This window comes from Macaca fascicularis, chromosome 11, assembly GCF_037993035.2.
Source record: "Macaca fascicularis isolate 582-1 chromosome 11, T2T-MFA8v1.1".
Taxonomy (NCBI): Eukaryota; Metazoa; Chordata; class Mammalia; order Primates; family Cercopithecidae; genus Macaca; species Macaca fascicularis.
Genome location: NC_088385.1, coordinates 15,846,761 through 15,860,940, shown reverse-complemented (window position 1 = coordinate 15,860,940; position 14,180 = coordinate 15,846,761). Strand labels below are relative to the sequence as shown.

Below are 14,180 nucleotides of genomic sequence, written 5' to 3'. Positions count from 1 at the left end.
GGCAGAGGCAGGAGGATAGCTTGAGCCCAGGAGTTCGAGGCCTGCCTGGGCAAAATCATGAGACCCCATTCTCCACAAAAAGGAGAAAAAAAAAAAAAAAGAATGATAACATCTGCTTAAAATCAGAGCGTTTGAGAAAGCCAAAGCTTTAGCAGAAAAGCACCTGGGAAAGCTTCCCCAGAGAGTTCTTCTCCACCACAACAATGTTCCTACTCATTCCTCTCATCAAACAAGAGCAATTTTGTGAGTTTCAATGGGAAATCATGAGGCATCCACCTTATAGTTCTGAGTTAGCTCATTGTGACTTTCTTTAGTTTCCTGATCTTAAAAATTCTTTAAAGAGCTCTCATTTTTCTTCAGTTTATAATGTAAAAAAAGACTGCATTGACATGGTTAGATTTTCCCAGGACCCTCAGTTCTTTAGGGATGGACTAAATGGCTGGTATTAATGCTTACAAACTGTCTTGAACTTGATGGCACTTATGTTAAGAAATAAAGTTCTTTTTTTTTTTTTTGAGACAAAGTCTCCCACTGTCGCCTGGGCTAGAGCGCAATGGCATGATCTCAGCTCACTGCAACCTCCGCCTCCCAGGTTCAAGCGATTCTCCTGCCTCAGCCTCCCAGGTAGCTGGAATTACAGGTGCCCACCACCACACTTGGCTAATTTTTTGTATTTTTAGTAGAGACGAGGTTTCACTATGTTAGCCAGGCTGGTCTCGAACTCCTGACCTCGTGATTCTCCCGCCTCAGCCTCCGAAAGTGCTGGGATTACAGGCATGAGCCCCTGCGTCCGGCCGATACTTTTTATTTTTATATTTTAATTACATTTTTCCATGAACTTCCTGAAGTCCCCTCATATGCGGGGAGGAAGTTAAAAAGTTAAGTAAATTGCCCATGGTCACATTGTTAGGGCATGTCAGAGTTAGAAATATAATCTAGATTTTAGGTAAATCTGATCCTCAAAATGAGCAAATATATTAGCATCTTCATTAACCATTAACGGATAAAGATCATGAGGCTCAGAGAAGTTGAGTGACTTGTTGACTGAGCCTGGTGGATGAATTCAGGATCCTGCCTTCATCAGGTTCCCCCCATTATCTTGGACCATCTGTCTTCTCTAGAGAGCCAAGATTATTTTCAGTTTATCCTTAGATCCCTACAGAGATCACAGTGCCTGGCACACAGAAAGTGCTGAGTCAAGATGTGTTTCATTGAACTAGGTCAGGGTGGGTCTTACTAAAAACTCCCAGGTACCTAACACAGGTAGCACCCTGCCTCATCAACCCCATGAAAACACTGCAGTGTAACATTTAGGACTTTCTAAAATCTGCCTTCTAGGTGTCAGACGTTCTCTCCCATAGTTCCTCAAACAACCTCTCAGTTTTATGTGGTCAATGTCCCTCTCCAACTGCTGGCCACCCTCCCCCATATCCGTTCCTTCAGTCTCAGGGCATGCGCCTCAAAGCCCAGCCTTACCCCTCCCTGAAATTCTCTCTGCCCACTCCAGACCAGTCATAATGATTTCTCCTCTTCAACAATTGTAGCATATATGAATTGTCTGCAAATTTGTATCTAGCATCTTGGGAGGACTTTTTATTCTTTATTCAGCTTCCCCCTGTCAGTAGCCAGCAGTCAGGGGCTGTTGTCAGCATTCACATTCTCTGCTAAAAGGCAAAGGTGTGGCTCAGGAGGACACAGGGTTCCTGCTTTTCTCCACCGAGTGCTGACTTGTTTCTACCCCAGCCCTTGGAAAGTGATGGATCAAATAACATCTCCAGAACACAGTCAGCCCTGCAGAGCAGCTGCCATCTGACAAAGTAAAAAAGGGACCCTCCCAGGCTCACTCACGGAATTGGGAGATGCAGCTGACAGCCCTTCGGCCCAGAAGAGGAAGACAGACTTCCGGTCTGAAGTAACTGCCGAGGTGGCTGGCGTTTCTTTCATGTGACACGGAGCACGGTAACTCCAAACAACAGAGCCAGAGTCACCATCCACAACCATCATCTACAAAAGAGAAGACAGAGAATAAACATGGCCAGGCCTCAAAAAAGCAGCAGGCCCAGAAAATGCACACACAAAAATGTGCAGGTATTCAAATAACACAAACATTAACAGGTTGCACTTTTAAGATGCAAGCAAACTGGGTGTTCAGAGAGCATGAATAATGGCTAAGGACAGGACCTAAGCTTCTGCAGCCCTTGTTCCCATTTAATAGATTTCAAGAACTGCAAAGTTCTCAAGTGGGAAAGGGACATTCAAATCATGTAGTCCACCCCATTTTACAGGTGAGAAAAGCAGGATCTGAGAAACAGGAAGTGATGTGGACACAGGGATTGTCCACGATTAGGACAGTCCTCAGAGAGACAGCAGCAACTCTGCAAATGCCAACAGCAGCACCTTATTCCCCACAACACAGCAGCCACTCAGAAAACAATGGCCCAGTGAACACTGTCCTCGGGCACGGTGTTCCCAGCTTTACGGATCTGACTCTTGGTGTCGTGGCATATGGACCTAGGGAAGTCTCAAATTTAAAGCAATGCTGTTTAAACAGGCAAAAAAAAAAAAAAATCCAAGAGGGAATTCATTGCTTAGTTGCATTTATCAAAGGATAATGATGAAGGAGTTCAAATTCATAATCCTGGCATATGTCTGCTCTTCACCCTAAATGCCTCACAAATCTGGAACCTCTCATTTACCACAATCCCCAAGAAGTTCCCCAATTTCCTCTAGCCCAAGTGTCTTTACTCCCTCCTACTCAGCGTCTCCACACTTCTATAAGTGGAAGACCTAACCTCTTTGGACAACTGCTTGCCCTATTCTTCCAGGCTCCTGAGTCCCGCCTTTCTGTGTCTGTACTCAGAATCTGCATCACACAAGTTCCTGGAACCAACCTGGCAGAGGCAAAATCTTCTCAATCAGCAGAGAAAGAAAAACAGAGAAGCACTTTAAGATTCCCTTTGGCAGTCTTGGGGAAAAAAGAAGTCTAGAGACACTGCACTAAAAATTTGTATCCACTCAAACACATATTTCATTTAACTGTCACAATAATCCTATGAAGGCAGGCAATATTATTACCCCTGTTTTATAAATGCAGAAACTGCAGCTAGGCAAGATTAGGTAATATGCCCAAGGTCTCCAATAAGTAATGGTGTCAGGATTAAAACCCAGGGCTGAAACAGTATCTCCACCTTCAACCTACTATACCTACTATACACCCTTCTTCCATTGTCCTCCCAGCACCAGTGAAATCCCAATCTGTATCGGAAATTCCTTTGAATTACACGCAGGCATTGGCTTTTCCTATATAGCACTGTTGGAAGTCTCTCCCTAACATGATGCTTTTATCACTGTATCTGTCCTCTGCCCATAACCAAATAGCCCTATGGCCTCCAAAGCCTCATCCAGATTCTGCAGCTGTGCTTTCAGGGCCCTCTGTAAGCTGACCTCATTCTCGTCTCTCTGGCGGGAGTGCACCTCAGCCCACCCTTATCTATTTAGCAAACCTTTTCTCTGCTCTCATGATTCTGCACATACAACCCCTGACCAACATGAGGCATCTCTTGCCTCCCTGGCCCTCCAGCTCGCCTGCACTCCATCTGCTCCCTGTGTTTCCGGTGGACCCCTGTGTGAACCTCCACAACAGCACTTTCCAGCACGTGGCAGAGCTGTGCAGTGACTTTGTCTTCATTAATTTTGTGTCTCCAGCATTCACTACAGAAGTTGGCACACATTAGAGGTGATGATAAAGTGTTTGTTGAATTCTTTTTCTCTCTCAGGGAACAGTGGGCAATGTATAGAAACAGATATATATTTCACAGTGAAAATGAACCAAAATGCAAGGTCAATAATTCAAAAAAAAAATTGTAACTCTGTAATTCTGCTGTAATGTTAAAGAAATGAAAGTCATCTATCCAATCATTATATTCTCACAATATACAATTTCATATAATATTAAGGATCTATTCAGTGTCCTTGGAACATGCTCTATCCTTTCTGTGTCTGGGCCTCTGGTCTTGGTGCCCCTGACCTGGCATGTTTTCCTCTCCACATAAATATGACTCAGCTTTAAAAAGCCCTGCTTATATTTCCCTTCTTTATAAGGTCTTCCATAAAACCCCAGTCACCACAGACTTCTCTGAAATCTCAGGTGTAGCTGTGTGTTAAAGTATTACATTTCTGTATACCTGTCTTTCCCCACCAAGAGATTTCAGAAGGTTCCCACTGCCTAACTGTAAGCTAGGGATCCAGAACAAGAAACTCCTATATAGGAAGGAGATTATCCTAGAAAGGCTTCCAGTGCTCCAGATTTTAGCACTGAACTGTGAATTTTCATTTTATCCACTCAGTGAGACTCTGAGTTCTTTGAAGGTAGAGATCATATTATAGGTTCTTTTTATTCCCTGCTGTGCCTAGCAGAGGGTTGGACAGAAAGTATATACTTTACATATGCTTTGATTGATCTGAGGCCCAAAGTTTTACCTTTTTCATCCCAACTCCATCCTGTATCTGCAGAAGGAAGTCTAACGTCTGATCATCAGTGAAATATCCAGGAGTAGGCTGGCTGCAAATAAGGATAAAGTAAGCAATCAATAGTGAACAAGAAAAACAGGAAAACTAAGAACTCTCCCTCCCTTCTCTTGCACTGGCCCCAGATATAAGAATTGCAAGCAATTGTTCTGGACAATTTTTAGACATGGGAAAGTGGATCAAAACAGCAAACACAAGAAGGAACACACTGCAAACCTGCGCAGGCCTTGAAGTCTCAATGTCCAGTAAGGTGTCAGATTTTGCCCCCGAAGCAGCACAAGGCCTTGTCTGGTTGTAATCAGAAGGTTGCTGCAGTTGGAATCTGGTGCCTTCACCATCTGGAGTAGCTCAACACCATCACTGGGTTAAATAAGACCCCAACAGTTAGTCTCTGGCTTGAATGAGATTTCTGAGCCATTTATTTTGGCTTTTTCTCTCAGTATACATATACCTGTATACACTCTTACATTCATGCCCCACCACTATCTCATCAAGTGGGACACACTGTTGTTTCAGTTGAATCTCATTTTCTTGACCTTAGAAACCAAGGATCCCTAGAAAATTCCATACAAGTTCAAAAGGAACTCATAGGAGAAGTGTTCCAGTGCAATATCTCTCACATTGGATACTCTGAGAAAGGCAACAGAGTCAAGGATAATCACAGGGAAGGCAGACAGAGATCTGGACAGGAGGCCAGAGGTTGCCAATGAGCTTGGGCAGCAGCCCATGGCATACACTTCGCTGAATTTGTTCTTGCTCGGTGCCCCTGGGACTATTCTACTTAATACCTGTCAAATTCACCAAAACAACATGATACTGCCTAAAAAAATGCTAGAAAATGAATTGGAACTTCTGGTAGAAAAGAATGAAACAATTATTATCCAGGCTTGGGGTTAAATGGGTAAAATCCCCAGCATGTGACAAACTACATGCTTCTAGTTAAGAAATAAATAAAAATAAAAAAATAAGATTTCATGGACGCTATTCTCACTTCTGTCAAAATGATGCTTCAACTAAGAGAAAAATACAGAAAAGAGTAGGTCAGATCCTTCAACACAGTTTTACAAACAGTTAGATAAGTCTATCTCCCTCCCCACTCTGACTCAGAGCCCTAAGTATCCTTCCTTGCATCCTACCTGAGGAGTGATTACACATGGTCACCAACACATAGATACCAAGGCATTACGTTACCAAGAGAAGAAAATTTCTAACTCATGTTAACCAGACCAGAAGATAGTAAATTAAGATTAGCACTGTTTCCCCCAAACCTCTACCCACATATTCACCAGCCCAACCAAACTTAAGAGACTCAAAGGCATGTGAGTTCACAGGACACCTCACTGTGACCAAGGACAGATATCTGCCCTACCTGTAAACATCAATGAGCTCAGAGAGGTTGATGGATCTTCGCTTCTCCCATTCTGGCTCTTCTATCTGCAGAGAAGGTGGTGAGCTGTCTCGATTTTGGGCCTGAACAAAAATGTCCCGCAGGGCGACAGCCTGTATATTTCCTAGCACCACAGGAAGAACCAACACTGAGAATCTGAATTTAACAGAACTGTTCCATGGTGAGGATCTGAGCAAGAGACACAGAGCCTGACCAGATGGGTCTAATAGAGCCCACCCAGACTGGACAACACAGAACAAGTGGGGAGGTGATTAAGTGGATGCTGGACAAGAGTCTTCCCTTTTGAGGAGGCAGCAAAGGAAAGCAGAGTTAACAGCCTGTGATAGGTAGGGGACAGTGAGAGACCCCTGCATTAGAAGGCTCTGGGAAGGCTGGTGTCAGGAGTTCCTGAGCTTTCAGCCTGTCTCACAAGGAAGACCCCATCACATATGCCAGTGGGGAACAGGAGCAAAAAGTAGCCTTGCATCTTACCAAAGCCAAACAGGATGTAGACAGCCCCATTTGTTGTGATGTAAACCTGAGGACCAATCAGATTCCCAACTCCCACGATGTTGTACTTCACAGGTCGACCCACTGGACTTCCGGTCCGGCCGGACACCAGTAGAAAGCACAGATCTGGCTGAGGAAGTAAGAGAGGGGGGTGGAGTCAACAGAAGCCCTATCGTTTCCTAATTAAATGGCTTCTCCAGACAGTCACTGCCTCCTCATTAGCCACGGGTTCAGAAACACTCCCCCAAATTGGAAAGCACAAAGCCAAACCTGCTTCGCTTTATTTCCCTTCAAGTAAGCAAGTGAGGCAAATGTCCCATTGCCTCACTAGAGCCAGCAAAGGGCATCTTCAAAGCACCTCAGACAGTTTCTCTGAAGCAGAATTGTTGCTTGCGGAACAGTCTCCTGAGGCACAGAATTCTAGCCTACAGCTAAACATAGGATGGCTGGCCCCTGGGTCTTTACTTCAATACCAGAAATCCCCAGTAATATTTGGTTCCAGCTAGAGTTAATCCAGGCAGTGCTCTCCCATCAGAACACTGGATGTCTGGCCTGAACACCATCAACTTTATTCTCAAAGAGAGATCAGCAAACTTTTTCTGTGAAGGGCCAAATTTTAGGCTTTGCAAGCTAGATGATCTCTGTAGCAACTATTCTACTCTGCTGTTCTAGTGTGAAAGCCGTCATAAACAACACATAAATGAATGGGTGTAAGTATGTTCCAATAAAGCTCTATTTACAAAAACAAGTACTGGGCCAAATTTAACCTACAGGCCACAGTGGCCAACTTCAGCTCTAGAGGATTTTCTTCTGGGGATAGAGTCACCAGTTAAATATGAGGATTTTACTGATATCTTGACTTCAGTAAAGCTTTTGACAAAGTTTATCATCATGAACTCTCTGGACAAGATAAAGAAATGTGCTTTGCCGTGTACCAGGAAAAGGTACTTATGGGATCAATAACAACCTAGAGGGAGGTTTTTAGAGGAATGTCGTAGCACTCTGCCATTGCCCCATTCCTATTAAACATTCTTATCAAAGACTTGAAAGAATAGAATTTAAGTTTATCACAAAGCTGAGAAGGATAGCTAATATGGCATAAGACAAACTCAAAATTCAAAAAAACCTTAGGCTGGAAGATGAGTCAAAATCTGCCAGAAAAAAAAATTGGTCTATTAATAATTAAACATTAAAAGATATAGGTACTTTAACTGGTTACAAACAAAAAGCAAATCTTAGAAAATATATTATGATCTTTGTCTGCAAAAACAGAAATACAGAGTCTATATCAAAATAAGTAACTATTCCCTTAGGTTGACACATTGGTTATACTACAAATAAAATGCTGTTTTTAGATATAAGTACCACATTTTAAAAGAGATTTGGACAAACTAGAATGCAAAGGGAAAGAAATCAAGAAAAAGAGGGGTCTGGACTTCCTGGTTGCATGAGGAACAGTATAAGAAATGGGGATATTTAGCCTTGAGTAGCAAGCTTAGAGGGACTAGGCTAATGGTTAAACGGCTTTCCTATAGAAAGGGGATTAGACTCATTCAGAGTAGTTCTATGGGAATGAAGCTGGAACAATGAGTGGAAGCTATGAGAAAGCAGATTTCTTTCTGCTTAGGACAGAATTTTCTGGAGTTGGCCCAAAAATGAAATGGACTGCCTCACAAATTCGTGTTATTCCCATCAGCCTGAGTATGCCAAGAGAGTGGGGTGCCAACATGCCTGTAATGTTGAACCACAGATCATAGCATGGTGCGAGAAAGTTAACCCAATGGTCTTCAAGGTCCCTTCCCACTAATGTTCTAGACCTTATCAGTTCCTCTAATCAAAAACCAGGTCCAGTTCTCCAAGCCCACTTCACTCTAAACCCGGATCAACAAATGCAATCACTCTATGTCACAGACTTAGGTTTCCTTCCTTGTGAAGAGTCTTCCATCTCAGAAGCTTATGCAGGTTCCTGGGGTCCCTTGTTGCTGGTAGAGAGGTCAAAAGAGGTCAGTACAAGGATGAAGCTGCTGCACTATATACCTAGTGCCTCTATAAGGTTTTCCTAGAACTGTCTACCACTTTTCAAGCAGAACTGAGACTATGCCCTAGCTGTACCCTATTGTGAAAATTCTGTAGGGCAAGATGGGCAATACATTGCATAGAGACCAACACAAAGGGCACAGAGTAAGAGTGGGCAAGAAGCCACTTCCTCTGGTGGAGACCTCCTTACTATGGAGGGTCCCCAAGGGCCTGAGCCACTCTCCTGCCAACCACCACCAGCTAATAAGCGGCCAGACGGGACAGTCAGACCGATTTCTAAATTCAATCACGACACAAAAACTTGTTCAATGGCTTGCTGTGCCTCCCCATATGTTCCCCTTCAGAGAATTGCTCCCTGATGTAAGTAATAATTCAAATCTTCCCTAGTCCCCAATCTCTTTATTCATAATGGCTAGGATAAAAAAGATTACATGAATAATTCCCGAATCCTTGGTTCGGGTCCACTTTGAGACCAACTGGCTAGCTAAAGAAAACGAACATAAAGTACCCTTAAAGCTTAAAACCCTTAAAACTAAGTAGGCTTCAGAAATTTAGCTCATTCTGGATCTTGCCTTTATCTTGCAAATGTAAGGGAGAGTTTAGTGTGCTAGAACAGTGCTCCTCAAAACTCATGACTGACGGGGCGCTCTGAGTTTGGGGGACTCTTGGCAGAAAGATACAAAATCTTAACAGATTTCATTCCATTCTGCATAATTTTACCTGTAGAATTTACAACTCTACTCCATATAGGCAATACAAAGATCACAACAGCAAACACAAGGTCTATTAAAATTAAAATAGGTTATCAAATGAGGCAAAATTAGCCATATCCACATTTTTCCATAAACATTCTTTGCCAATTGACTCTTTTGTGCCCAAGCATTTCCTTGGCAGACACACTAGGAAGTCTGAGAAAAAAGTCTTTGACAAAAGCTCTGAAAAACGCTTCCAGAATAAAAACTTAAAATCGAGATCATCCTGCTCATTAATTTACTCCTGCCTGTGATTTGGAGGAAAGATCTACTCTTACTTTACCTGTGTGCAGAGTGACCAGTACACTGAAGTTCCTGCAAATCACAAGTTAGGACCATAATTCAAGGGCCACTGTCCTGGATCAAAGTCTGCCTTATCACAGCCTAGATTACAACACTCCTTTCTTTGGTCATTGTTGTTATTATTGCTTGACTTAGATTTTTTTCCTATGTATCTTTTATGAACTTTGTACCAGCCTGTTCTATTGTTTTATAATTGACATAAAAATGTACATATATAATATAGGAAAATTAAAAATACATATACACAGTAAAACGTAGGCATTGCTCTAGGCACTTTAAATACGTTAGCTCTTATTTTCATAACAATGATATAAGTAGATATAACATGCCCTTTTTACATATGAAGAAACCAGAGCTTGGACAGGCTCCATGGCTTGCCCAAGGCTGCAAAGATATAAAGTGGTAAAGGTGGAATTCACATACAGACCTATCTGACTCTAAAGCTCCACTACACCGCAGTCCATGGAGCCATGAGGCTGCCAGAGAAAATGGGTTCATAATGGTCATATATTCACTTAACCTCACAAAGAGAATTTACTTAAACCCTTGTAAAAAGAACATTTCAAGCAGTATTTATAATAGCAACACTAGGAGCTGAGACAACTAAAATAGAAGCATTCCCTATAAGAAACAAAAACCATTTAATAGAGATCATACCTGCAATTCCCCAATGGCCAGAACCACAAGGTCTCGAACACCATCTTCATCCAAGTCTGGCAGCACCACAACTGGGGCAGCTAAGGTACCATTAGACAAGTAGTTTGGGTTCAAAGTCCAAATGGCTTTCCCTAAGGAAGGACACATAGGCTGGTCACTATGACAGCTTCTTGCCTCTGGAAAAGGCAGATGCCATGTTCCCAGGCCAGAAAAGAAAGACGCAATGGGCTGAACAACAGACAGCAACTCCTGCCTACTTACTGCCTTTCGTTTTTGTCTTACTGAGGAGGAGGGAGCAGGGAGTGTGATCTGAATCCTCAGGTATCTGGCTAACAAATCCATGCAATAATTTCCCACCTAGATCCTTTTAGATAAAATGGAGGTGCTAAATCCTTTCCAACAAAGAAGGGCTCACTTGCCTGGGGTGAGGGAACGGATCTGTTAGAGATTATAACAACTACTAAGGAAACATCCAGGGGCAGCTGACCAGACCACTCTGCTTCCTTCCCCCACACATAAGTAAGCACCACAGCATCATAGGAAGTTTTCCAGATGGCTTCAGTTCTACAGTTAACTCAAATCCCAGTTTTTTTCACTCAGAAGCACCCCGCAACCAAACTCCAACCTCTAAACCTGGGAAGGATGTTATTTATTCCGCTCCATGTGAGCACACGGCCCAGCAGTACCAAGTCTATGGGCCGTATACTTAGGATTCTGTAAGAACCTTCAGGACATGTGATTCTTTTTCATTCCCTTTGTCATGTATATCTGAATGCAGTAAGAAGCTAAAAGGCTAGTCAACAAGCCTCAACAAACCTTTATTTCTTCACTGGAGTATTTTTTTTTAAGTAGTTAATGCCCAAGTTTACACATGGATCCCATGTATATCAAATATGAAGAATCAAAGTTCAGTTGTCTTTTGTACAAAGAACAGAGTCAGGAGACTATTTACACACCAAAGGCCTCAGGGTAGTTTCTGTTTGGGTAATTCAGTTCCAGCCCCATCCTATCATCAAACAGGTTGAACCATGGATCTGTTTACTCAAAGTGCCCAAACCTTTTCTCTCATTTTTCTTAATAACCATATTCCAGAGCAGTAAATCAGACATTCCACCATGTGAGAGTAAAAAGGTCCCCTACCCAACAGATGATTCTAATCCAAAATTATGGCTCGTAGGAGCAAAGTTCTTTTGTGATCAATGGTATTTACCTGACGTTGCATTGAATGCACTGAGCATTTTGTGTGTCCCCGTCACAAGGCAGACGGTTTCAGCCAAGCTTCCTGGCATCAGCTCCAAACATGTGATATCTCGAGCCTCCTCAGGGAGAAGACTAGACCACAGTGTGCTGCCATTCATCCCCGAAAGGCACACAAGATTAGCAGCTGGCCTTGAGCCACCTAAAAGCACACAAGAGAGATAAAAAAGGAAAGCAGGCAGAGGAGATAAGAGGCAGAGATGAACAAGAGGCCACAAAACTCCAAGTGGATAGTGGTAAGGCAGCAACCACACTTGTGTATTTAGCTCCCTCCCACACTTCTGGCAGCAAGGTGTGAACACAGAATGCCTGTCATCTTTGCTCAACACGCTTCTCATGTAAGACAAGAGCTGCGGCCTCCTCTACACCGTTGAATGCATCTCCACTTTTGCACCTTTCCCAACACTTCTCTTTACATGTTTGCCACCTTGGCCCCAACTAAATGGTGATATCCTTAAGGAGAAAGACTGTCTCACTAATGTCTGCACCTATAGCAACCAACTGTTTGCCTAATAAGAGACAGGAGCAAATTCGAGAATACGAAAAAGTAGTTAAGAACAAAAAACCGGTAGGAAAAGATATGCTCGGAAACATGAGACTGATCTAGAATGTGTGCAGAGCAGGGAGCAAAATACCTGAATTCTAATCATCACTAACAAATGCTTCCTGAGAGTAGAAAAATTAAAAAATAATAATAATAAACTTGAAGATTACATATAGCAATGATGAGTGGGTCTTGCTAGTCTAGAGTTGTACGGAATCAATTGATTTGGTCCCAGTCAGGAAAAAATATTTGGGAAGACCTAATACCTAGGTCCAAGGACAGCTAGTAAGGGATTAGAGTAGCCATGCCCTTAGTAAATAAGCCTTTATGTCACTTAATTACTACATCAGACTCAGAACTTTCTCCCTTGTCAGTTTCACATGCACTCTCAGGACAGGGATACATGACTCATTTCATACAGTTCCCACTTTCAGCAACAACTAATACAGAAAGGGAAACAAAACTTTTAGAGCTTCCTTCTATCTATTCCTCAGTACGACTAATTAATTATACAACCTAAAAACGAGTGACAAACTATGGTTGGCTGTTTCAGACCTTGTTGCCAGAAGATATATATGACAAACAGGGGTGGTATATGGTAACTTCCAGGCTTCTCAAAGGTGCTAGGATCCCTATCCTGTGCAGTTCTCCCTACTGGAGGAACCTACTCCATCCTACAATGCTCTAGCTCATCTTTTCCCAGGTGGTGATGCGTTACCCCTTCCTGCTAGACCTGTCCTCGAGGCTGAGGCCAGGCTGCTCTTGTTCGGCAGTCTGTGTGTAATCAGCAGAACTCTAGAGAAGGTGCACAGTGGCTGCCACACAGTCAGCATCAACACACAGTTGCTGAATGAAGGAACAAGTGAATAGACCAAAAACTTAATTCCTCTGTGTCCAGTGGCACAGAGCTTTGTGGGTTATGGGCACAGCAGCTTGGCATGAGGGTCAAGGACATGAACTCCAGAGCCGGACTCCTTGGATCTGAATCCCCAGCTCCACCATTTACCAGCGGCAGGACTTCGGGCAAGTTCTTTAACCTCACGGTGTCTCACCTTCCTCATGTGCAAAAGGGGAATAATAATGAGTCTACCTCACAGGACTGTGTGGAGGGATAAATTCCTTCATACGTTACGTGCTGACAATGGTGTGTCAACACATAGAAAGCACCATATGTTCGCTACATCCTTATTTGTGCAGTCTGTGGCCAAATCAGCCTGGTCCATATTGTGTCCAAACCCACGGCCTTGCCATTATGAGTCTTGATATGAAGCAAACCACATAAGATACCAAATGACTAAAAACATCTCTAAATCTAAGTAGATGGGGAAGATTTTTACTTCAGAAGTCACAGGCAGGAAAAGCGTAATCAAGTTTTGATTGCACGGAAATCTACTCCTAGGCTGGAGATGCTCTCTATAGCAGATCTCCACCCAGATTGCTTTTACATCTCATGTGGGCCTCAGAAAGCCACCCCTACTAATGTAAGAGATGTGGTTTAGAATTCTCTAAAACACACCTAGACGTGTATTCCAAGGCCTAGATGACTTAAAAGCAGTCACTAGGGCACCCTCAACATCAAACTAGGTCCCTGCATCAGCTCACAGCCTGCAGTTTGACTCCACTGTAGTGGAGACTGCAGGACCAACCAAAAGCCTTGTGTACTTAGGCTGAAATCAGAACATTTTTCTTTTTCTACAGCTGACATGTGTAAAAGCTGGGATCCCAGAAACAGCACCCTAAATTAGGGTAAGTGGTGGACGGTTTCATAAGAAGACTATTCACAAAGATGTGGCCAGCGTGTAGAAACACCACAAGTTATAGTGCAGACCCTCAGAACTGTTAGGCTCCCCCACAAAGACACAAGGAGAGGATGCAATTACTGGAATCCAGAAAAGCAAAGTCCTAGAGGAGGGCCACCTTGAAACGAGCTGTGACCCAGGGTCAAGGCTGTAGCAGCCATCCTGCGGTGACCCCGGCGGGGAGGGAGCCAGGGGAGTGAATACCTCCCCTCACACTCTTCCTCCCCTCCCATTCCTGAGCTGTGCTCCCCATTGAAAGCAGACCAGCAGGCAAGAAAGCCTGTTGATACCATCCATACAGCTCAGCTTCCCCATGCAGAGAGCAGGATGGACAGCAGGTCTACAAGCGTAAACTGAAGGGGGAAAGGAAAACACCCGGCCAACAGGTATGTGTGTAAAGATGTGTA

At 43.3% G+C, this 14,180-nt stretch overlaps 1 protein-coding gene across 2 annotated transcripts in view; it reads right to left on the bottom strand.

Moving 5' to 3' along the window:
• Window positions 1–14,180, bottom strand: part of FAM234B (family with sequence similarity 234 member B) — a 36,588-nt gene that overhangs the window by 8,051 nt on the left and 14,357 nt on the right. For both annotated transcript variants that reach the window (XM_074006301.1, XM_005570195.4), the window contains exons 4-10: window positions 11,384–11,572; window positions 10,174–10,304; window positions 6,407–6,554; window positions 5,897–6,038; window positions 4,744–4,887; window positions 4,480–4,561; window positions 1,849–2,004 (exon numbers count right to left, since the gene is read on the bottom strand). In XM_074006301.1, the coding sequence (XP_073862402.1) occupies window positions 1,849–2,004; window positions 4,480–4,561; window positions 4,744–4,887; window positions 5,897–6,038; window positions 6,407–6,554; window positions 10,174–10,304; window positions 11,384–11,572 (992 nt within the window). The remainder of the gene's footprint in view (window positions 1–1,848; window positions 2,005–4,479; window positions 4,562–4,743; window positions 4,888–5,896; window positions 6,039–6,406; window positions 6,555–10,173; window positions 10,305–11,383; window positions 11,573–14,180) is intronic.